The sequence below is a fragment of the Chiloscyllium plagiosum genome, unplaced genomic scaffold, assembly GCF_037043375.1.
Source record: "Chiloscyllium plagiosum isolate Xiang-an unplaced genomic scaffold, Cpla_swu_hap1 HiC_scaffold_2, whole genome shotgun sequence".
In the NCBI taxonomy this organism is placed as follows: Eukaryota; Metazoa; Chordata; class Chondrichthyes; order Orectolobiformes; family Hemiscylliidae; genus Chiloscyllium; species Chiloscyllium plagiosum.
This window is the reverse complement of record NW_028270140.1, coordinates 85,110,361-85,133,264: the sequence shown is the minus strand read 5'-3', so window position 1 is coordinate 85,133,264 and position 22,904 is coordinate 85,110,361. Positions and strand designations below refer to the sequence as shown.

General features: G+C 39.1%; 1 protein-coding gene across 8 annotated transcripts in view; it reads left to right on the top strand.

Moving 5' to 3' along the window:
• The window catches only part of prr16 (proline rich 16), a 248,938-nt gene that overhangs the window by 87,395 nt on the left and 138,639 nt on the right, over nucleotides 1-22,904 (top strand). For all 8 annotated transcript variants that reach the window (XM_087998304.1, XM_043711545.2, XM_087998270.1 and 5 more), the window contains exon 2: nucleotides 21,526-22,366. In XM_087998304.1, coding sequence (XP_087854430.1) covers nucleotides 21,526-22,245 — 720 coding nt within the window. In that variant the 3' untranslated portion in view covers nucleotides 22,246-22,366. The remainder of the gene's footprint in view (nucleotides 1-21,525; nucleotides 22,367-22,904) is intronic.

Here is a 22,904-nt window from a genome sequence, read left to right as displayed (position 1 = left end):
GAAGATCATGAACTTAGAGTCATAGAGTCATAGAGATGTACAGCATGGAAACAGACCCTTCGGTCCAACTTGTCCATGTCGACCAGATATCCCAACACAATGTAGTCCCACCTGCCAGCACCTAGCCCATATCCCTCCAAACCCTTCCTATTCGTATACCCATCCAGATGCCTTTTAAACATTGCAATTGTACTAGCCTCCACCACTTCCTCTGGCAGCTCATTCCATACACCTACCATTCTCTGCATGAAAAGGTTACCCCTTATGTCTCTTTTATATCTTTCCCCTCTCACCCTAAACCTATGCCCTCTAGTTCTGGACTCCCCCACCCCAGGGAAAAGACTTTGTCTATTTGTCCTATCCATGCCCCTCATAATTTTATAACCTCTATAAGTTCACCCCTCAGCCTTGAAGGTTCCAGGGAAAACAGCCCCAGCCTATTCAGCCTCTTCCTATAGCTCAAATCCTCTAACCCTGGCAACATCCTTGTCAATCTTTTCTGAACCTTTCAAGTTTCACAACATCCTTCCAATAGGAAGGAGACGAGAATTGTATACAAAATTGCAAAAAATGATCTAACCAATGTCCTGTACAGCTGCAACATGACCTCTCAACACCTGTACTCAATACTCTAACCAATAAAGGAAAATATACCAAACGTCCTCTTCACTATCCTGTCTACCTGCGACTCCACTTTCAAGGAGCTATGAACCTGCACTCCAAGGTCTCTTTGTTCAGCAACACTCCCTAGGACCTTACCATTAAGTGTATGAGCCCTGCTAAGGCTTGATGGATGGAATCCTGCTTCTATTTCTTATGTTCTTATGTCTCATCCACCAATAGACCAACATTCACTTTAGCTATTCTCTTCCCTTTTATATAAAAGCTTTAGCTCTCCCTTTTTCTATTTTCTACTTGTTCTCTTTCATAATTTATCTTTTTAAAATTATTTTTTAAGTATCCCTTTATTGATCTTTAAAAGTTTCCAATTTTCCACTGTCATTGGCTGTTGCAATATGATATAACTTACTTTTCGTCTTTGTTATTTTAACGTCCTTGCTTAGCCGTAGACATTTTATCCTCCTTGCAATTTTCTCCTTCATTGGATTATATTTTAGTTGGAGGAAATTGAATACCTCCTTAAACATCAGCCACTGATCATCAGCTGTCCTACCATTTAGTCTTCTTTCCCAGTCCGCTCGGGCCAAGTCTGTCCTCGTCCTGATGTAATTGCCTTTGTTTTACTCCAGAGTGCTAGAGTGGGACCCCAGTTTCTTGTCCTCAAAATGAATTTGAAATTCTCACATGATATGATCAGTGTTCCCTCGGGGATCTTTTTATGTGGACACCATTAATTAATCCTAGCTCATTACACAACTCCAAATCCAGATTGGACTGCTCCCTGTTTGGTTCCCCAACATATTGCTCCAAGAAACAATTTCTAATCCTGCACTGAACTCCTCTTAAAGATGCACTTGGCAGTTTATTGATCCAGTCTATATGCGTATTAAAATCACTCATCATTATTGTCAAACCTTTTTAACAAGCTTGTGGTACTTCCTGGTTGATACTGTGCCCCACTGCAGAACTACTGTATGGAGACCGATAGATTACTCCCACCAGGGACTACTTTCCTTTGCTATTTCTTGGTTGTACCCAGACTGATTCTCTGTATTGATCAATAGGTCTGATATCATTTCTCAGGGTAGCAATCATCTTTTCTTTTATTAATAAAGCTACACCACCTCATTTTCCTTCTTGCCTGAAAAATGGGTAGGAGTGAGCATTCTTAGAAACTTGCAGCCATGGAGTTCTCATTCTGAGTGAGTTCCTGGATGTCAGGAGGCATCATGGATGATGTGTGTTCATCATTAACATATTGGAACTTTACTGTAACCCTACAACCAGTGAGTCATCATTGTAGCCAAATGAAACTTCCTTGGCTGGCACTGGAACATGTACACTGTCAACATATTGATAACTGATCAACAAATTTGTCAATGTACTAAGATTTAACAGGAATGAGTGAATAATATTCGAATATTTGGACCAAGACTTCATAAAAAGCAGCGAGAGTATACAAGTGTAAATACGTTACAGAAAATTAAAGTTTGATGCTCCAATGAAAGACAAATTTGTAGAATAATATTGTAGTTGAATTCCTAACAGTTACCTTTAGATTTTGCATCAATTTAATGGAATTCTTTTAATTTTGCTATTATTATTCAATTTTTCCACATCATTTTTCTTGAAGCTGACCATTTTACTAAATCTGCCTTTCAAAAGAGTAAATGTAAATTGGATTAATATCCTAGCCTCTTTTATAGGACTTTTCCAGATTAGACATATGCCTCTGATCATTCCTCTTAAGTATGAGAGTGACAAACTTTACAGGAGCTTGAATGGGCCTGAAGAATTGTTGCAATTCTCTCTGAAGAAAAGGAACCATCTAAAAATATTACCATACTCCAGATCAACCTTCAAACAAATTTCAGCCAAGTTATTACAGTTGGATATTATAAGGGTCTGGGTAACTCTCCCCAATGTTGTACTTGTCCACTGGAGTGTATATGAAAATGGATTCTTGCATTTGGATATAGAAGACTGTATGAGACAATACGTTATATAAAAGTTCTTTAAAAAAAACTGAACATGCCATGCACATTTGATGCAAAGTTAATTACAACATTAATAGTTCTAAGATAAGAAAGAGTAATCTTGTTTCTAATAGAGAATCTACATTTATTTAATGTTACAGAAGGTTATTTAAAAGATATCCATTATCAGTTGAAGGAGCATCACCTTAAATCTTTGAGGAGAAAATTGCAGAGCTTAGTGAGATAATTCTATCCCAATTAAAGGGAGAAGTATCATAGCTATAACACAGTGGCAGTACATTTATCATGAGAGATGTTGGAATGAATCCAAAGAATCTGAAAAACCTGTGAGATTCCAATTGTTATTCCTTTATAACGATCTAATCAATAAGAAACATATGAGCACACATGCTGGTCAACATTCTTTGTATTAATCGGCATGATTTGTGAATCAATATCATGCAGGATGCTGTTGGTATATTTTTCTTTATTCCTTTAGAAGCAGACATCATGAACCCAGTGTTTAATCCTTTAATTCCTAAATCATATTCATTGAATTAACCTATTAGAACTCCTGATCACCCTTTATTATAGCTGGATTATTTCACAAATATGATCCTGGGCCTGGGCCCATTAGTACAATCGATTTATGCCTAAAGCAAGAGGCCTCAGGCCTGATGGAAACTGTTTCTGGACCTCATTGACATACATGATATGAACTTTGGGTTGTGTCTGAATTAACTGAAGACATCAAAGACAATCCCACTTGCATTCTCAGCACCTGTCCTTACTCCAGGAAGACATTTGGGTTTGGCTAGACAGTAGACACAAGACCCTGTCTTGCAAAGCATTAAACAAACTCTTATTCTTTAAAGAAAAGAGTTATTAAGCAAGGGGGTTGACAATTCTCGAGGTGGATTCAGGTTACAATTGGATCAGTGATGATCTTATTGAATGGAGGGATGGTTAAGAGTTGTTCCTGGGATGGTGGGATTGTCCTATGAAGACAGATGAGGGAAACTGGGCCCATATCTTCGAGAATTTTGAAAAATGAGAGTTACCATCATTGAAGCCTACAAAATACCTATAAGGGATAAACAGGGTAGATGCACCTAAGTTGATTTCCATGGTTATGGAATCTTGATCCACAGGCACAGTTTGAAAAAAAGGGGGACATTACTTAGGTCTGAGATGAGGCGAATTTTTTTTACTAAAATTTTCTACCACAAAGGAATGTAGAAGCTCAGTCTTTAACAATGCTTAAATTAGCAACAAATGGATTTCTGATTACAAATGGTGTAAAGAATTATGGGATTATGTCGATAAAAGGCATTGAAGTGTTCAATCAGCCATGATCATATTGAATAGTGGAGCAAGCTCAACAGGCTGAAAGATCTACTCTAATGCCTATGTTCCTAAGAGATTTGATATTAAAATCTCAAGTTGCTTTTTTTAATGTAACCCAATGTTGATTGATAAATGATGTAAAAAAACTTAACACTAGCTTCTTTTATCATATTGCAGATTATACTTTGGTTACACTTAATCCTATAGTTTACATATGGCTATCAGAAGGGATTCAGAGTCAATGGTAAAAGATCCTCGATATCCGCACATTTCTTCCTCCATTTAATTTTCTTCTGGATTTCTTTCAAAATTAAAATTAATTAACATTTTCACAAGGAAAATAATTGGATCCCATGATTTTAAATTAATTATTTTTGATTATCAGAGAGTGAATGCTGTTACGGTTATGATGTTTATATAATGTGTCGTGATGCTGTATCCAAAGATTTGGGTAATATGTGAAAAGAGCTGGAGTTGTAGTAAAACTGGTAATGACAAATTTTTGGAGTGATGGGTCCAAATCCAATCATGGCACATGGTAAAATTTGAGTTCAATAAAAACGCAAAGAATAAAAAAATAGTTGATAATCAAATAGGGATTTCTTGCAAGTGGCAGAGTTGCTCTTGGCAGTCTTAAAGGAAATTTTGAAACCAAAGGTTTGATTTGGCAAGTGAAATGGCAATCAGCTTGCCTGACAGAGTTAAAAAGGGACAGATAATTAAAGGTAGTAGGATGGGGATTTGGGTTTAAAGGAAATGCAAAAGAGATTGAATACTTCAGGTAGTGATGTGTCAGAAAGAGCGATACACAGTTATGGTTAAAACAACTTAAGTAAGAAGAGAAAATGAAGTAAACTGGAGATAGAATTTCAAAAGGGAAAAATAAGTTCGAAAAAAGATGACAATGGAAATAAAAAGACAGGAAATAGAAACGAGAAGATTGGAATTAGAAGCACAAAGGAAAGATAAAGTGAGAGAACAGGATTAGAATGATGCTGGTGAAACAGGAGACATCAGATGCTGATTTATGCTTTAGTGGATGGAGTATCTGAGTCATGATTTAAAGTTCATTAAAAAATGTTTAAGATTGTACACACTCTACTAAACTTTGAGGAAAAGGGATGTGGAGATGTTCTTCATTCATTTGAGAGAATGGCAAGGCAAATAAATTGGGCAAAAGAGGACTAGATATTGCTCGTGCAGAACAAGGAAACTACATTGGCTGCATGTAGGCAGATTCTGGAATTTAAGGAGGCAGCTTGGCTGAACCTATGTTGAATTCAGAAGGATTAAATGAAGTAATTTTAACACGTGAATTAGAGTATTCAAAGGTGAAACCACATATGAAGCTCTCAGGTTATTTTGTCACAGAAATTTCAAGCTCACTACATTCTGAAAATAAGAACTTATATTGAGGACCAAAGGGTTGCAAATGGTAGACAGATGGCAGTAATGGCTGGCAAGTATGTGTTAATCCAGAAAATTAGACCTTTTTCCTGTCACCCTCATAAATTTAAAAAAAAACATGCAAATGATAGTGTGAAACGAAAGCAAGCAGCAAATGTAAGGACTGGTTAGCTGGGAATGCCCCAAGGTCTCCTCCTTAGATCAGGAAAGAAACAATGGAAGAACATAAGAACTAGGAGCAGGAGTCAGCAATTCATCCCCTCGAGCCTACTCCACCATTTGATATTACCATGGCTGATCTCATTTTGGCTGCAACTCACATTGCTGCCCACTCTCCTACAATCTGTTGCTCATTAAAATTCTGTTTATCTCCTCCTTAAATTTACTTAATGTCGTCTGCACTCTCGTTAATGAATTCCATAGATTGATGACCGTTGAGAAAATGAGATTTGAAGATTGGTGTTAGCTCTTCAACACTTTAAAGTTTATGTCTGACATGGGAAACAGGGACACACTAATTTACACTAATCATAATCCACTAGCCTTCACTGAGAAATTTAAATATCAGATAGTGCCTTTTGTTGCAACCATTTAATGCAAAAATTGTTCATATTAATGGAAAATAAAATAAAATAATGGATACATTATCCCAAATGTAAAGTATAAGAATAAGTTAAAATTTAAGAATATCAAAGATTGTGCAAGTTAAGAATAATGAATTGATGTAAGTCCTGTTTTAAAGTTGTGTATTACATTTCTCTTAGAACAATTGTCATAAAAATGTGTCCAGTTCACTAATGTCCTTTTGTTAGGGAAATCTGGTGTCCTTACCTAGTCTGGTCTACGTGAGACTCCAGGCCCACAGCAGTATGGTTACTTCTAAACTGCTATTTGAAATGGTTTAGCAAAACACTCAGTTACATCAAAATGAAACCAGATGCACTACCTGGCTTTGACATAGGTAAAATATGACAATGGCAAACCTAGCCCTGTTGACCTAGTAAACTTCTATGAATATATGGGGCCTTGTGCCAAAATTAGTTGTACCATGGACTAGTCAAACACCAACCTGACCTAATCATACTTATAGAATTACACCTCAGGACACTTATATCTCATGAAACTATCCCAACCAATTACCATTCCTGCCTGTATCCTGTCCCATGGGAAGCGCAGAGCCAGTAGAAGACCAACACAATGGTATACAGTTGGGAGAGATTGGACCTGGGAGTCCTCAACATTGATGCTGAACATCATGAAATTTCATATCATCAGGTCAAACATGGGTATGGATGCCTCCTGATGATTATCATCTCGTGCGTCTCTCAACCGATGAATCAGTCATATTGTACACCACTTGGAGGAGGTCTCTCTTGTCTAATTAACTAATTTTTAGCTATAGATTTTTCTGGACCCATGATTATTTTGCTGTTGTATAGTGTAAACTCAGAAAACAAGATACTTTTTCATCACAAGAACTCCAAAATCATCAAGTATAAAGACATATTTAGTTGGAGATTGAGACATGATGACAGCAACCAGGCTTAAGGCAATGTTCTTGGGTTTCCAGACCGTGGGACATTAACATGAAAAAGCTATCAGTCATCCTTCAGGACCATTGATATAGACAATCCCAGTAAAAGAAAATCAGATATACAAACAGGAATAGCACTGACAAGATCATGCTTCAATATTTAATCATCTGGGACATTAAAATGTTATTTTCTATATGTTTAGATAAATATCTTTGCAGCTAAATCATGAACTATTTTAACATTGTAAATCACAGAATGATGTCAAATGAAATGTTATAAAAATGATTGCATTAATCTGCACAAAAGTATGTTCTATTATATATATTTTATGTGAATGTCAGATATGCTGGTCATTAATGCACATTATATTGCAAAAATTGGGTATATGAATATTTATAAATCACTCAGTGATTTTCATGCTGTAATTCTTTATGAGATTAGTGTATGCAGTGCCTTCAGCAATTGTAGGATCCTCCGTTTTTTAGATAAATGCTGTTTTGTCAGAATCAATTTTGGGATAAGCGTAACATAAATAAAATTATCAAAATCATGAAAGAGGCTTAATTCTATACATAACTCATTTTGCAGGTCATATGATTAGGATACTTTGGTGAAATGGTAGTGTAGGGGTGTTGGGAGTTCAATGTGGTTCCGATGGATGTTTTTTTAAGGGAAAAATGAACTTGCCAGCAGTTGGGAATGGAAGTAACTGATGGAAAATCTAAGCAAGTGGGCTCAATGGAATCAAAACAAATCAATTTTCTCATCAAGATTTATGCTTACCTCCATTTGACTCCTGGTTTACCAGAAAGAGACTTTATCCCCTCACTACAAGTGATGCTATGTTGAACTTTACATCCTCAACATGACGATAAACTAAATATGTGGAAACAAATTATGCTACAGAGCAAGTTAACATGTGGGAGAGTGCAAACATTTCATATAATACAACTTTTTTTTCAAGATATCAATGAATATTATTTAAATAGAGAAAGACTGCAGAAGGCTACAAAACAGAGAGATTTAGGAGTCATTGTCCATAAATCACAAAAAACAGGTATCTACGTTTCGCAGGCAATAGCAAAGGCATATGGAAGGTTGGCTTTTATTTCAAAAGGATTATAAAATTAGAAAGAGTTTGTTAAAACAATGCAAGGCACTAGTCAGAACTAGCTGAAATGTTGATTTGGGCCTTACCTAAGGAAAGATATATTGGCATTGGAGACAGTTCAGAGAAGGTTTATGAGGTTGATACCGGGTATGTAGGGCAAGTCTTGGGAGGAAAGGATGATGTTATGGACTAGCCCAAACACCCTTCACATCTAACAAAGAGATAACCTACACACAAACTTTTATCTTATTTAAAGGAAAATGTAAGGTGCTGAATTCCAGGTATAATTCGATTGGTCAGACTATTCGACTTTAAGCAAAACACACTTTTATCTTATATCCAATTAAATACAAGCAAAAGAAAGAAGAATCGTATAACAATTGGAAAACTTAACGGAATATTAGATTATTTAACTACTAAACAGCAACTGTTCCAATATAGTAACCTCCCATATATACACCCTTGGCAAAGGCAAATTCAGTGAAATAGATTGTCTCACCTGCAGTGTTTCTCCAGTCCAGGAGATAAGAACCCCAGAGAGAGAGCTCTAGCTTCTTGCTGTGGCAGAGAGATATGGATCGCAGCTTCTACCGCCAACTTCAAAACCCAACAACCAAAAGCTAAATTAAAACCTTGATTCTGTGGAAGCCTGACTCCACCCAGTCATGCTACTTTTATTGTCCTAACTTTAAAAAAAGACCCAGGGCCTCACAACCCACTTACTTAATTGGCTTGGAAGAGATAACTTGGACCCTCTGGTTCAAATCATCTCTTCAAAAAAATCTCCAGGACAAAATATACCTCTTTAAAGCCATAGTATCATCACAATGAATACTTGGGCCTTACGCACTGGAATTTTGAAGAATATGATACATCCTTATTGAAACATACAGGATTCTTACACATCTTGACAGGGAGGTTGTTTCCCTTTGTTGGAGAGTCGATCACCAAAACACATCATCTCAAAATAGAAGCTTGCACATTTCGTACAGAGATGAGGAAAATGTTTGTTTTCTCTGAGGCTCTGTGAAATTCTTTACTGCTGAGGCATGTAGAAGTTGGATCATTAAGTAGACTTGAGGCTGAAATAAGCAGATTTTTAATCAGTAAGGGAATCGAGAGATATAGGCAAAGACAAGAAAGTGGAGTTGAGGATTGGCAGATCTCATTGAATGGCGTAGCAGACTCGATGGGCTGAATGATGTCGTTGTGCTCCTACGTCTTATGTTCTTAAGTCTACCACAGTCAAAAATTTTCTCTTTTGTCTTCAATCTGACTTTGCTGTAAAGAAATGATCAATTACTGGGCTTTGAACTCACCCACTCTGAATATAGTGCACATATCATTGTCAATCTCTTACAACCACTATTTTTTGAAAACGTATGTAATTCAGAAGAGTAATTTGGGATATAAATGCAAGTGATGCTATAAGCCTGTAAGTACAATTGTTAGCATCTGGAATTGGTATTTGCAAGGTCAGAAGTGTTGCCTAGGTACAACATGTATTTTGACTTGACTTTATTGTGTAAGGTGTTTCAGCAGCAGTATTTGCAACTGAATATTTGCAGCCAATCATCCCAAAGTTCTGGATTCTTTGTTCTCTAAAATTTAAAATGCAATGAGACCCAGATGGCTCATTTTTTCCTAAATAAAAAAAAACTAAAAAAGCTGCAGATACTGGAATTCAGAACCAAAAGCAGAACTTGCTGAAAAGTCTCAGTAGATCTGCCAGTATCTGTGGAGAGAAATCAGAGTTAACATTTTGGGCCCACTGACTCTTCATCTGAACTGATGGTAGCTAGAAAAAGGTTGGTATTTGTACAGAAGATAGTGTGGGGAGGGGGGAGTGTATACGGTAGATGGAAATGGAGAGAGAAAAACTGTTAGACAGACAAAAGAGTAGTTAAAGGTTAGTCTGGGGGAATGAATTGCTGGCTATTAGTAGCTGATAATGGATTGTGTGTGGTAGCAGCCCACGTGATGACAAGGCCTTGTGTGTGGGGGTATTGGGGTAAGAACTTGGCTTCAAGCCCGACTAATAGCCCCCATTAGCAGTAAATTTATGAAACTCTTTGTGCATTTGGACGCAGGCTGAGCTTGGGTTTCACCGAGATAATAGCAGAGTGACAAAACTTGTCTAATGTCTAATTGTGATTTACTCTTCACCAAGTACTTCTTGCTGTGTGTTGCTAGCCAAATTGCCACTTGTTTTACTTTGTTTTTAGCAAATTTTAGCCTTTTGTGACTGCAGTATTACTTGATTGGACTGTTTCAACAAAAATCGACATGAAATTAATCAACGCTCAGTAAAACTGAATGAGAACCTTAACAACAGCGCAGCAAAGCAAGTTTGTTGGTGTTCTGACTTTGTTATCATGGCAGGGCACTTCTCAAAGGAATTTGAAATTCAGGCATATATCCCGTGTGCGTTTCTGATCACTTATATTGATGGGGGTTAGTTAGCTCATTTGGCTGGTTGGTTTATGTTGCAGAGTGATGCCAACACAATCCTATACCAGCTGATATTACCATGAGTGACTCTCCTCCTCATTATCTCCCCTCACCTGAGGCGTGGTGACCATTAGTTAAGCCATCACTAGTTACCTCTCTCTAACAGAGAGTAGTACTTTGCTGCTTTACCTTACTTTATTAACGTTTGAAAATTACATGCTGTGCTAACTTGAAGAACTGTTACAATGAACATACAAGATTCTCAGACGTGCTAATGAGCTAACATCAGATGTTTGATACGTCAAGCAGCATGACAAATAAGAATGATGTGCGTAATTTTAAAATTGCCTCTCTCAAACCTAAAAATATCTCTTTGCAATTGAACATGTTAATCCAACTTCCAGTTCAGATGAAGCATAACTTCCTCAAGCCATATGTTGGGAATATTAAAAAAAGCTTTGGGTGAAATTTTAACTGTGCTATGCAGTTCCTGGCAGTGGAACATACAATGGATGCCATGTACTACAATGGAATCTTTTTACAAACTGAACACCAGAGCAAACAGAGGAATTCAAAATAATTGTGGCTGTTTTCCCTGGACTGTTGGAGGCTGAGGGGTGACCTTATAGAGGTTTATAAATTCATGAGGGGCATGGATAGGATAAAAAGACAAAGTCTTTTCCCTGGGGTGAGGAGTCCAGAACTAGAGAGCACAGGTTTAGGGTGAGAAGAGAAAGATATAAAAGAGATCTAAGGGGCAATTTCTTTTCACTCAGAGGATGGTACATGTATGGATTGAGCTGCCAGAGGAAGTGGTGGTGGCTAGTACAATTGCAACATTTAAAAGGCATCTAGATGGGTATATGAATAGGAAGGGTTTGGAGGGATGTGGGCCAGGTGCTGGCAGGTGGGACTAGAATGGGTTGGAATATCTGCTCGGCATGGATGAGTTAGATCGAAGGGTCTGTTTCCATGTTGTACATCTCTATGACTATGACTCTGGAGGCATTGGTGGTGTAAGTGGGCAGGGAGGGAGAGAAAGTGATTGCAATGCTGTCCAGGAGATACTCGAGAACCACTTGGAGAAGAGAGTGAGAGAAGGTGATCAGGGTGTGAGTGACACAGTAGCTCAGTGGTTCGCATTGCTACCTCACAGTGCCAGGGTCCTGGGTTCTATTCTAGCCTCAGGTAAATGTCTGTATAGAGTTTGCAAGTTTTCTCTATGTCTCCTTATTTCCTTCCACAGTCTAAAGATGTGCAGGTTAGGTGGATTAGCCATGGGAAATGCTGAGATAGGGTGAGTGTGGGTGGGATGCTCTTTGGAGGATCAGTGTGGACTCAATGGGCCAAATGGCCAGCTTCTACATTTAGGGATTCTAAGAAGGTAATTGCCTTGGGTCAGGAATTGAAGCCTTTGCATCTGTGCCACAAGAAATCAAATTACATTACATGGATGGTCAATATCAGTGAATGGATTTTCATGTGACATCTCCTATTCACTGCTAAAGCAGCTTCTCATGCTGCTCGATGTATTAGACACCTGACATTCACCCATTCACCCATCCAGGTACTCTGGATTCACATTGGCTTCTCTCTTCATCCTCACACAGTTATCAGTGCTGCTCGTCTTACATCCACCTCCCACTGTCTGCACGCATTTCCATTATTTAGCTATGGTGGATGCACCTCTCAAACACAATGCACCATAATCACTGCTGTTGTGCTTTCATAATTGCAGGACAAGTTGGCACACAGTATGAGTGAACCAGAAGACAATAACACCTGCATCTACTGAGCCCTATGAAAGGAATGGTTCTCTGTATCATGATGCCATCTGTAACAGGACCCATTAACATCCAAGGTCACTTGGAATGGTGAGAACATTCATGAAGATGATCTGTTCCTGCTTTATTCTTCTCTCAGCTCCCAGCATACATTTCAGCTTGGTATGTGGCATGAACAGCACTGATGGTGTAACAGTAGATCCCTTGATTTTCATTCCATCCATTTTCACCTGACCAATCTTCCATTTCTGCTGTATGTTTTCAGATGGACAAGGAATGTTAGCTCCTAACTCTCAAGAGCTCCAGCTGTGGACAAGAGAACACCAATAAAACATGGTGGAATCCACGTTGCTTCATTATAATATGTGTTTCTAAATGCTATTAGTTTGACTCAAGCTTGGAAGAAAGTGTGGAACAGAGTATTCAGTCTCCAAACCCTCTATTCTCTTGTCCAGTCGATGTAGAGGCATTGCCACAGCTCCCCTCATACTTGTTGCAGCCTAGATGTGGACAGATCACCTGCTCACCATCCCTACCCACACATTCATTGACTAATGCAACATTTCTCTAAAACATCTCCCCAAAAGCCCGCAAATATAATTCATAAAATTTTTAATAGAAAATTTCCAAAAATGTAACTCATGCAATCAGGATTGCCTGTCCCTTTAAATAATGCCACTGCAGGGTCCTTCTTGCTGCTTTATGCTTCACTGTTCATGAGTAGATATTGTAGATATCGTTGGACAAATTTGAAATCTTGGCAGACCATCAACTCACTGGAGTGTGCATTTTCAGAATAGTGCCAATTAATGTTTAGTGATTATTGTTTACTGGTGCATAAAGAGTTGTGCCTTTGTGTGACCACATATTTTGGGAAGGCAACCTCTCTCTGTGAAACCCAGACAGACCTTTATCATTTGAGCGGCAACGCGCAAGTGTCATGTGTTAACTAGTTGTTTTGTTGAAGTGTCTGGCAATACTTTTGGATAATACGTTTTGTTGCAAACCAATGCAAGCTTTACAGAGTAACTCCAAATGAACTGGACATCAATGCCCATGGATATTATTGCATAAGCACGCAGCACAAGGGCACACTCCATATTGAAAATATCATTGGATGGGATCTGATTGCAGCAGCACCTCCTTGGTCATTTTTGAAAGTTCTGATTAAATTTGAAGTCCATCTGGTGCAATGTTCCTGTTTGTTTAAGGGATGAGATTCCTTCCTCGAAGATTTGTTAGCCAAGGGGTTGGCACGGTGGCTCAGTGGTTAGCACTGATGCCTCACAGCGCCAGGGACCGGGTTGGATTCCTGCCTCGGGTGACTATCTGTGTGGAATTTGCGCATTCTCCCTGTGTCTGCGTGGGTTTCCTCCGGCTGCTCTAGTTTCCTCCCACAGTCCAAAAATATGCAGGTCAGGTGAAATGGCCATGCTAAATTGTCCCTTAGTGTTAGGTGCATTAGTCAGGGGTAAGTTTAGGGTAGGGGAATGGGTCCGGGTGGGTTACTCTTCGGAGGGTAGGTGTGGACCTGTTGGGCTGAAGGGCCTGTTTCCACACTGTAGGTAATCTAATCTAATCAATCAGACTAACATCTGACCAAGAAAAGAGTGATGTACATGGTAGTGGAATGACAAGAAGTGGAATCAGCTGCCAGATTGGCAGAGGTTCTGGAGCATTGTGGTAGTTGTTTTCAAAGGCCACAAGGTTCACAGCCAGGAGGCTGCTTGCCCAGAGCCAACAGAGATGCCTCCAATGTAGACTTGATAGTCTCTTTACCTGGTAAGAGACCCACCTGCCAGAAGTAAAATGCCACCATGACAGGAAGAGGGCCTTCGTTGGCCACTCAAGGGTCACAATTACCCCTTTGCAGGAGAGCCTGTCTACCACCTTTCCTTTTTGCTGGTATAATACCAGCTGTGCCAGGAAGGTGTCAAGCAGGTGAACTGACACTCCAGCATCACACTGATTGTTCACATACCTCTCCAGCTCTCAACATGCTTCTTGAGATCCTGTAAAATCCTGACTATTCGGATCTAACAGCATTATTGGATTATTTATGTGACACGACACAAACTAGCCTTTAATTTGACATGATTCCTGAATATTTCATGGACAAATCTGTAGTGATTTGTTTGTAACATGACAACTCAATCTGTGTCAGGAAATGTCTCTCTCAGAAATATGACTTCGTTCGCCATTGACATTTTAAGGAATATTTAAGTTTATGTGTCTATACCACAGAATCAGTTAGCAAAGGTACTGCATTTTGTGTCATTGATCTTAGATCACAAAGGTTTGAAATTTAGTGGCTGAAAGGGTGTCACAAATAGTCTTAGTTTCTCTGCAGAAAGAAAATCTTGTTGTTTCTGATTGCCTGATTGCCCACCAGCGTTATCTGTGGATGCTTGATGAGAACATGATTTTCAAATGTTGTGAAGGAAGATATGTTGTACACTAAGTATGGATGCTTTTACCTTGAATGCAAGATTATTAGAGTTCCTGTAAATGGAAACAAGAGCATACCAAGATGTAGAAAAAAATACACCAATATGGTTAACATTTTTTACATTGATAAAATCTATAATTTTGAATGGAGTAAATCATTAAAAAATTGAATTCTGTGCACAGATTGTAGCCAGTGGATCCAAATAATTTTCATTTGTTCCAACAAAGTATAAAACACTTTTTCGTGGAAAATTCAACCCTTGCATTTCCCTTGCCAGATCATGTATGCATTTTGGCTCAACTACTTTTGCAATTTTGCATTCACTTGTATAAATTTTACTTATTCCATTTGGCATCTTTATCACACTGAATAAGACTTCCTACCTCTAGATATACTCTTAACAGCTGTAAATCCATATTGGGAACTGCTAAACCCAAATTTATTCAAAGAATCATCGACTGCTGTCATCTTCTACTTCCAACAATTGATCTCTTGCTAAAATTATCTCAAATATCTTTCAGGAAATTCTCTTTCCCACTCTCTATTGTCCTTACACACAGTTTATTTTCTCTCTGAATGAGAAACTGACCATTTTCCCTTCCTGTTCTCCACTCATTCTTGGCAAAGAATAGTGTAGATAATCTGATGGACAGACAGTTGTTGAGGCAGTACAGACTAGAGTTCAAAGTTAAAAATCACACAACACCAGGTTATAGTCCAACAGGTTTAATTGGAAGCATCAGCTTTCCGAGTGCTGTTCTTTTATCAGGTGGTTCAGATGAAGGAGCAGCGCTCCGAAAGCTAGTGCTCCCAATTAAATCTGTTGGACTATAACCTGGTGTTGTGTGATTTTTAACTTTGTACACCCCAGCCCAACATCGGTATCTCCAAATCACACTTGAGTTACATGTCAGGACCATGCAGAACAACCAATGGATTTGTCTCTGAGGGAATTGTCGGGAAATAAAATTTTCATTGGGAATTTCCTCTGCTTCTGGATTCGTCGAAACATAAACATTAATGTTGGAGACTTTGAAGGGTCTGACTCACTTAAGACCACAGGACGACCATAAGATGCAGGAACAAAAGAGACCATTTGGCCCATCGATCTGCTCTACCATTCAGTAAGATGGTGGCTGGTCTGATCATTCTGAACTCCATTTTCCTGCCTTACGTCATACCCTTGATTCCATTACTGATTAAAAATATGTCTATCTCAGCCTTCAATAGATTTAATAGCCTCAACAGCCCTCTGCAGTTTACACAGATTCACTATTCTCTGAGAGAAGGAATTCTTCTCACCTCTGTCTTGAATGTGTGACTCCCTACTCTGAGATTATGCCCTCAGAGGGTTAATCGAAATAGTGTTCTGTGAAAATTTAGGGGATGGAAAGTCTACTCTAAATCTGATTCAAGACTGACACCTCTCTCACTCCCAACCACAAACCTCAACCCCTGATCTTCCCAGCCTTGACAACCTCACCTTCTGACCTAGTAACTCTCTACCCTGCATCTGATAACCCTACTAGGCCTGTCTGAATCCTACCCAACCTGAATCCCCATTAGTGGGACCTAAACCAACACCCCATCCACTTACATGGACATAAATCTGTACACCCTTCTCTGAGCTGCAGGACAAGACTCAAAACATCTCTTCCATCCCTAGGATCAAACTCAGTTTCTGCCTTCACCACCACTCCCAGTTGCTGACCTGATGCCCACTCACTCATTGGGCACCTCACCTTGCTCACACGTCTGGCACCTCACTCATCATGCACACTACTATCATAGAACATAGAACATTACAGCACAGTACAGGCCCTTCGGACCTCGATGTTGCGCCGACCTGTCATATCAACCTGAAGCCCATCTAACCTACACTATTCCATGTACGTCCATATGCTTGTCAAATGACTACTTAAATGTACTTAAAGTTGGCGAATCTACTACGGTTGCAGGCAAAGCATTCCATATCCTTACTACTCTCTGAGTAAAGGAACTACCTCTGACATCTGTCCTATATCTATCACCCCTCACTTTAAAGCTATGTCCTCTCGTGCTCGCTGTCACCATTCTTGGAAAAAGACTGTCCCTGCTCATCCTATCTAACCTTCTGATTATCTTATATGTCTCTATTAAGTCACCTCTCAACCTTCTTCTGTCTAACGAAAACAACTTCAAGTCCCTCAGCTTTTCCTTGTAAGACCTTCCCTCCATACCAGGCAAAATCCTAGTAAATCTCCTCTGCACCCTCTCCAAAGCTTCCACATCCTTCTTATAATACGGTGTCCAGAACTGTACACAATACCCCAAGTGCAGCCGCACCAGAGTTTTGTACAGCTGCAGCATAACCTCATGGTTCCGGAATCTTAACAACCCTGTCAACCTGGGTGGCAACTTTCAAGGATCTGTGTACCTGGACACCGAGATCTCTCTGCTCATCTACACTACCAAGAATCTTACCATTAGCCCAGTACTTTGCATTCCGGTTACTCTGACCAAAGTGAATCACCTCACACTTGTCCGCATTAAACTCCATTTGCCACCTCTCAGCCCAGCTCTGCAGCTTATCTATTTCTCTCTGTAACCTACTACATCCTTCGTCACTATCCACAACTCCACCGACCTTAGTCTCGTCTGCAAATTTACTAACTTACCCTTCCACGCCATCATCCAGGTCGTTTATAAAAATGACGAACAGCAGTGGACCCAACACCGACACTTGCGGTACACCGCTGGTAACTGGACTCCAGGATGAACATTTCCCATCAATCACCACCCTCTTGTCTTCTTTCAGCAAGCCAATTACTGATCCAAACTGCTATATCTCCCACAATTCCATTCCTCCGCATTTTGTACAATAATCCCCTACCTCCACATTTTGTACTATCCTCCTGCTCCACGTGGGCTTGTGTATTTACATTTTTGCAGGAACTGGTAACTTGGCAGGCTATGCTGCTGAACTTTTAAATCGCAGAACACATCGTACTCCTGCAAAAGAGGACATGGTTTCAACAATGATCCTCTTCCATTGCTGCCTGTGAGGATTCCTGGGCAGCACTCCATTGCTTTATTACAGGAGGCTCCTGGAGAGAAATTGCCACAGACATAGCCACCTAAATGTAACTATGTTCAGGGACAGAATTAAGATTTTGCACCTTGATCAGAATTTTAGGCTATTAATATGTTTTATTCCATTATAAAACTTGGTCTCCATCTTAATGGGACAAAATAGACTTGTGGCATTATCACTGGACTATTAACCCAGCGATCCCAGATAATGTTCTGGGGACCTGGGTTCAAATCCTGCCACAGCAGATGGTGGAATTTGAATTCAATAAATAACTGGAATTAAGAGTCGAATGATGACCAATTGTCAGGAAAAAAAAACAATCGGTTCAGTAACATCCTTTCGGGAAAGAAACTGTTGGTCTGGCCAATATGTGTCTCCAAACGCACAGCAAAGTGATTGACTTTTAACTGCCTTCTGGTTGATTAGGGATGGGCAATAAATGTTGCCTGGCCAGCAAATGCCCTCACCACATGAATGAATAAAGAAAAAAAATCTGGGCTGCAGTATAAGATCTGGTGATAATCCCTTATCATTCTCAAAGGTTGTAGCTTCAAACCTGTTATCTCATTTCTTTTATTCTCTGTGTATCTTTCTTGAACATTTACATATATTCATTCAAACACAGGAAGATACATTGCTTTTATTTTATAGAGAAAGCTTGTGGTAAGATTGCAGTTGGAAGCAATTGGTTATTGACCCCAGTAACTGGGAAATATAATAAGTTATTACAGTTGGTGGGGGTGGGGGGGGGGGTCAAGGGATCTGGCCAGCATTTTGGATGATGTGGGGATTGGGGAATTTTGTAGGCTTTTGTGATGAAGGGGTTAAGAGCATTGGAGCAACAACTGAGAAGCAGAAGAGACAGAGAGACATCAAGGTTTCTATACTTAGGAGTCAGGTTGCTCTTTAGGATGGAAATGAAACCAGGAATCAGGGTGGGCTGTTCTCACCCACATTAAGTAAGCCCTTCTTAAACCTGGGTTACTTTTCTCATTTTGACAAGTAACTGAAGACTCCAATATACATAATTAGGCAAACACATCGACGTGTTTAATATTAAGTATCTCACTTTGAAAGTATCTCTTTTGTTTCCTTTGCTCGTGTTCAGAATTGCAATAAGGTATTGCTGAACTTTGTTTAAGTGGGTCAAGTGGCCAACACATCCAATTGCCCCAATTCCCAACACTAATTCAAATCCTCACTTCTTTAAGTGTCGGTGGGAGCAACACTGAGTTATTCCCCAAACGTGGATATTACATTGAGAAGGGCATTTTGTTTTCTGCAAATTATAGACAGTTATCTCTGATTGCATATCAAGATATACAATGCTTTGTAGCGTATTTCAGGATATTTTCTCGTTGTTTAATCGATCTGTATAACTTCAGACTGCGAAAAGATTGCAATGACAGATTTCCTCTATTCATTTCTTGCGACCAGGAAGATAATGCAAAGATGAAAAATATTAAGAGCGAGACTTTCAGACGACCTTTGTTTTCTAAATATAATGGTAAAGTTGCCGTAGTTCTACTACGGAGAGAAGATTGATGGTCATTTAACCTGAGGGTCACCACATTTCAGGCAAGGGGAGTGGTTGAAAACGAGACCTCATCTGTTGCATGAATTGAATCCGTGCTGTTGTCATTACACTGCATTGCAAACCTGCTGTCCAACCAGCTGACACCAGTATATATTCACTCAACGCAGTCTGAGTGTGAATACTTAGGGAAGCTACATTCAGCTTACACCTTCATAAAACCCCGAGCACTATCCCCATGGAGATAATGTAGAAGGTATTCCAATTGCTGCCCAAAGACTTATCCCATCAAATCAATATTTTCATCTGTACCAATCAGTCACCACAGGTCACGATTGCCTTCATTTTTGTTTCCAAAAGGCTCGTTCTGGAGTGGCGTCTAGAGAACCATGCCAAATTAGTTAGATTAAATGTTCATCATTGTATAAGGAACTGATCTCTTCCCTTCATGCTGCACAATTCATTTCCTTCCCAGAAAAAGTAACAGAGGGCTTACTTTCCTATAACTACTGGCACCGAAGCTGTTTAGTAACTTAGTTCATCAACGGAATTAATCTCTACGCGTCAATAGTAGTCAATAAATAGACTAATGTCCTGTTACGCAGTCACATTATGGTCTATCTGAGAAATGTATAAATATCTTGACTAATCTTTGAGAATATGCTAAGCATAAGATCATTTCCATTACATATCCAAATTTATTAATTACTGTTTTCTTGCTTTATGCAAATTCTAGCATATGCAGATGTTCATAATTTCATATTTAATCTCACTGTGCCCGAGAACAACAATGATGGAACAGTGTTGTTCTCCCAGTTCCATTTACAGAAAGAGTGGTTCAAATATGCAAACAGAGGACTCTGTCAAAGCCAGGGTGTGCCAAACCAAAGCTGATGAAGTGTTGAGTACAAACTGCCTTCTATTAGTCGCTAGGAGGTGGAACAATGCAGCTGTCTCTCTCTAAACATCAGCAAATGTATTTATACCTGTCTCAGGATGCTGAGTTGGTAGAATTTGTCGATGCCATTTTCCTTAACACCTGCTCTGTATCTAAAATAGCGAACTAAAAATGAGAGTTTCTATTGCTTGGGGCCATCTGAAGTTAAATGCAATAATCTGAATCGAAATGCATCAATTCATGGTGTTGCTATCACCACTTGTCTTCAAAGTTGATGACTCGATTTTGACAGGCTATTCCGTGATGGAAAGAAAGATCGACTGTAATCACTTCAAGCTATGACCTAATCAATTGGTTGATAGACTAAAGAGATTAATAGTCTTACCCTTTATTTTCCTATGTAACTACAACGGTGCTCTGAGAAAGCATATAAGATTTTTTCATTTGAGCTTTGCAGCTCTATATTGATTAAACTATGATACATTGTCATACCGTAGCTCTCAGCCAGCTGTTCAACTGCTTTGTTGGCCAACTGATATTCAAAGTCTTTAAGAATTCAGGTTAGATGTGTTTGAACTGAAATGAATTTCCCTTTATATCAAGGCAACATTTGCTCCAGTAAAAACAAAGTCAGTGGGAATAAGGGAGTAATCTCTCCACTGGCTTCAATAATACCAAGGTAAGTGGCTGCGGTTGTTGGAGACCAATGACCATAGCAGAGTTTCCATGCGCTCACAAGCCAATCAATGGGCCCAATGGGAGGTGCATTAGATTCCATCCCATTTCACATCTCATTCAACTTTGATGAATGCAACTTTGTCAAGATTTTTACAATGCAATTAAGTCTACAAAGAAGAATTTTCATCAGTCCAATGATTTCCAGCTTAGAGGGTCTTCCAACACTTCATCCTGTGAGGAGGTGTCTGACCACTGACTGCAACCTCTGACAAATAACTGCTGATATTGCAGAACCTAGATGTTATTGTCGGTTTTAGAGAAGTAATGATGACAAACGATAACAGTTTTGCTGCAAATACGATCACAAAATCTAAGTCAATGTGTTTTATATTTAAGTTGCATTCTGCTATACAAAACAAGATACCAAGAAATAATTGTACTTCGTGTGAAGATATAGCACAGGATTTGGAAAGCAGAATACTGTTTTAACCAGCAGTTTATTTTTAAAAAATGGTTACAATTGTTTGCACAGTTATATGAGGAAACAGATCCAGGATTATGTATATGTATTGAGATAACTTGATGAATGATTCCTTCTCTCCATGAGTTGCCAAGCTATAATGTTTATTCGATCCTCACTGTTTTTTCCTATCCTGTGCAGGTAGTTGACCAAATAGACCATCTTACCTGTGACCTACAGCTGGAGGAGGAAATGACTGACAGCTCCAAGACGGACACTATAAATAGCACCTCAAGTAGTACAACTGCCTCCAGTCTTGATAAGGTCAAAGTGCACTCAGTCAGATCAATTTGCAAGACGACGGTGACTTCATCAGCTATCCTAACAGTGCTAAAGAAGGCCAACCCCCCACCTCCACCTCCACGATTAACCCCTGTCCGATGTGAAGATCCCCACAGACAATCTTATTGTGCCAACCCTTTGAAGACCAATGGGGCCTTGCTTCGCAATGGTGCATTCTTATGTAAGACAGATAAAGTGCCAAATGGAGATGTGTGTTGTCTCTCTGGTAACAATCCAGAAAAAATACGTAAACAACCACTGCTGCCCAGAGCTGATAAGGATAAATGCCCACAGGTTACACGGGAAAGAGTTCGATTTAATGAGGAGGTTCAGTACCATGGCTACTGTCCGGATTGTGACGTTCAATATGACATGAGAAATAGGGATATACATTTGCATGGTGAATTGAGTAATGCAAAAGGAAAACCACCTCACCAGTGTGCTCCCCTTGAAAATGGAGGATCAGGCAGTAACTTTAGTCATAATTTCCCAATCATAAAAGGCAAAGTCACACCTCCACAGACTGCTCCAAAGCCTCAAAAAACTATCCTGAGGAAGTCAACAACCACCACAGTTTGATGTAAGGATGTTATAAACTATTTTGTATCCTAAGAAATTGAGCACTTTCTACTCAAGCAATAAAGAGCCAAAATGCATTATACCCAGTGTTCTCCAGTGATGTGACACAGAAGAAATCATGGTAAGTGCATCCATTTCCTCTTTCAAATTTTTCCATTGATTGTGCCAATAGTGTGGCAGTTGGATTGCGTATTCTACAAGGTGAATAACATTGGTTGTTTAACAAGTATGAAATATAGTGTGCTGAGGAATAGCATAACTCTCTAATGAACCTTACAGATCATTAAAAGTACCACCACGATAAATATGTCTCCTTTTTGATCACTGTATTTATTCTCCATTCGTTAAGATTCCATTAGTTAACATTCTTTACCAACAATGCCAATTGATCTGTAGGGGTAATTAAGTCAAACAATCATTGTGCTGGTTTTACTCCTGATTCTATGGTAATATTGAAACATTACAGAATATGACGTACGAAAACCAAGGAAGAATTCACTCTTCTTTCTAAGTCACTATTTCAATAGCTGTGTGTTAAGTTTGAAAACCCTAAGCTACACTTTTTTGTCACTTGCACCCATATAATTTAAAAATATGAAAACATAATTATTAACCACCATGTTCTGCCAGAATACATTGCACTTACTAAAAGTACAATA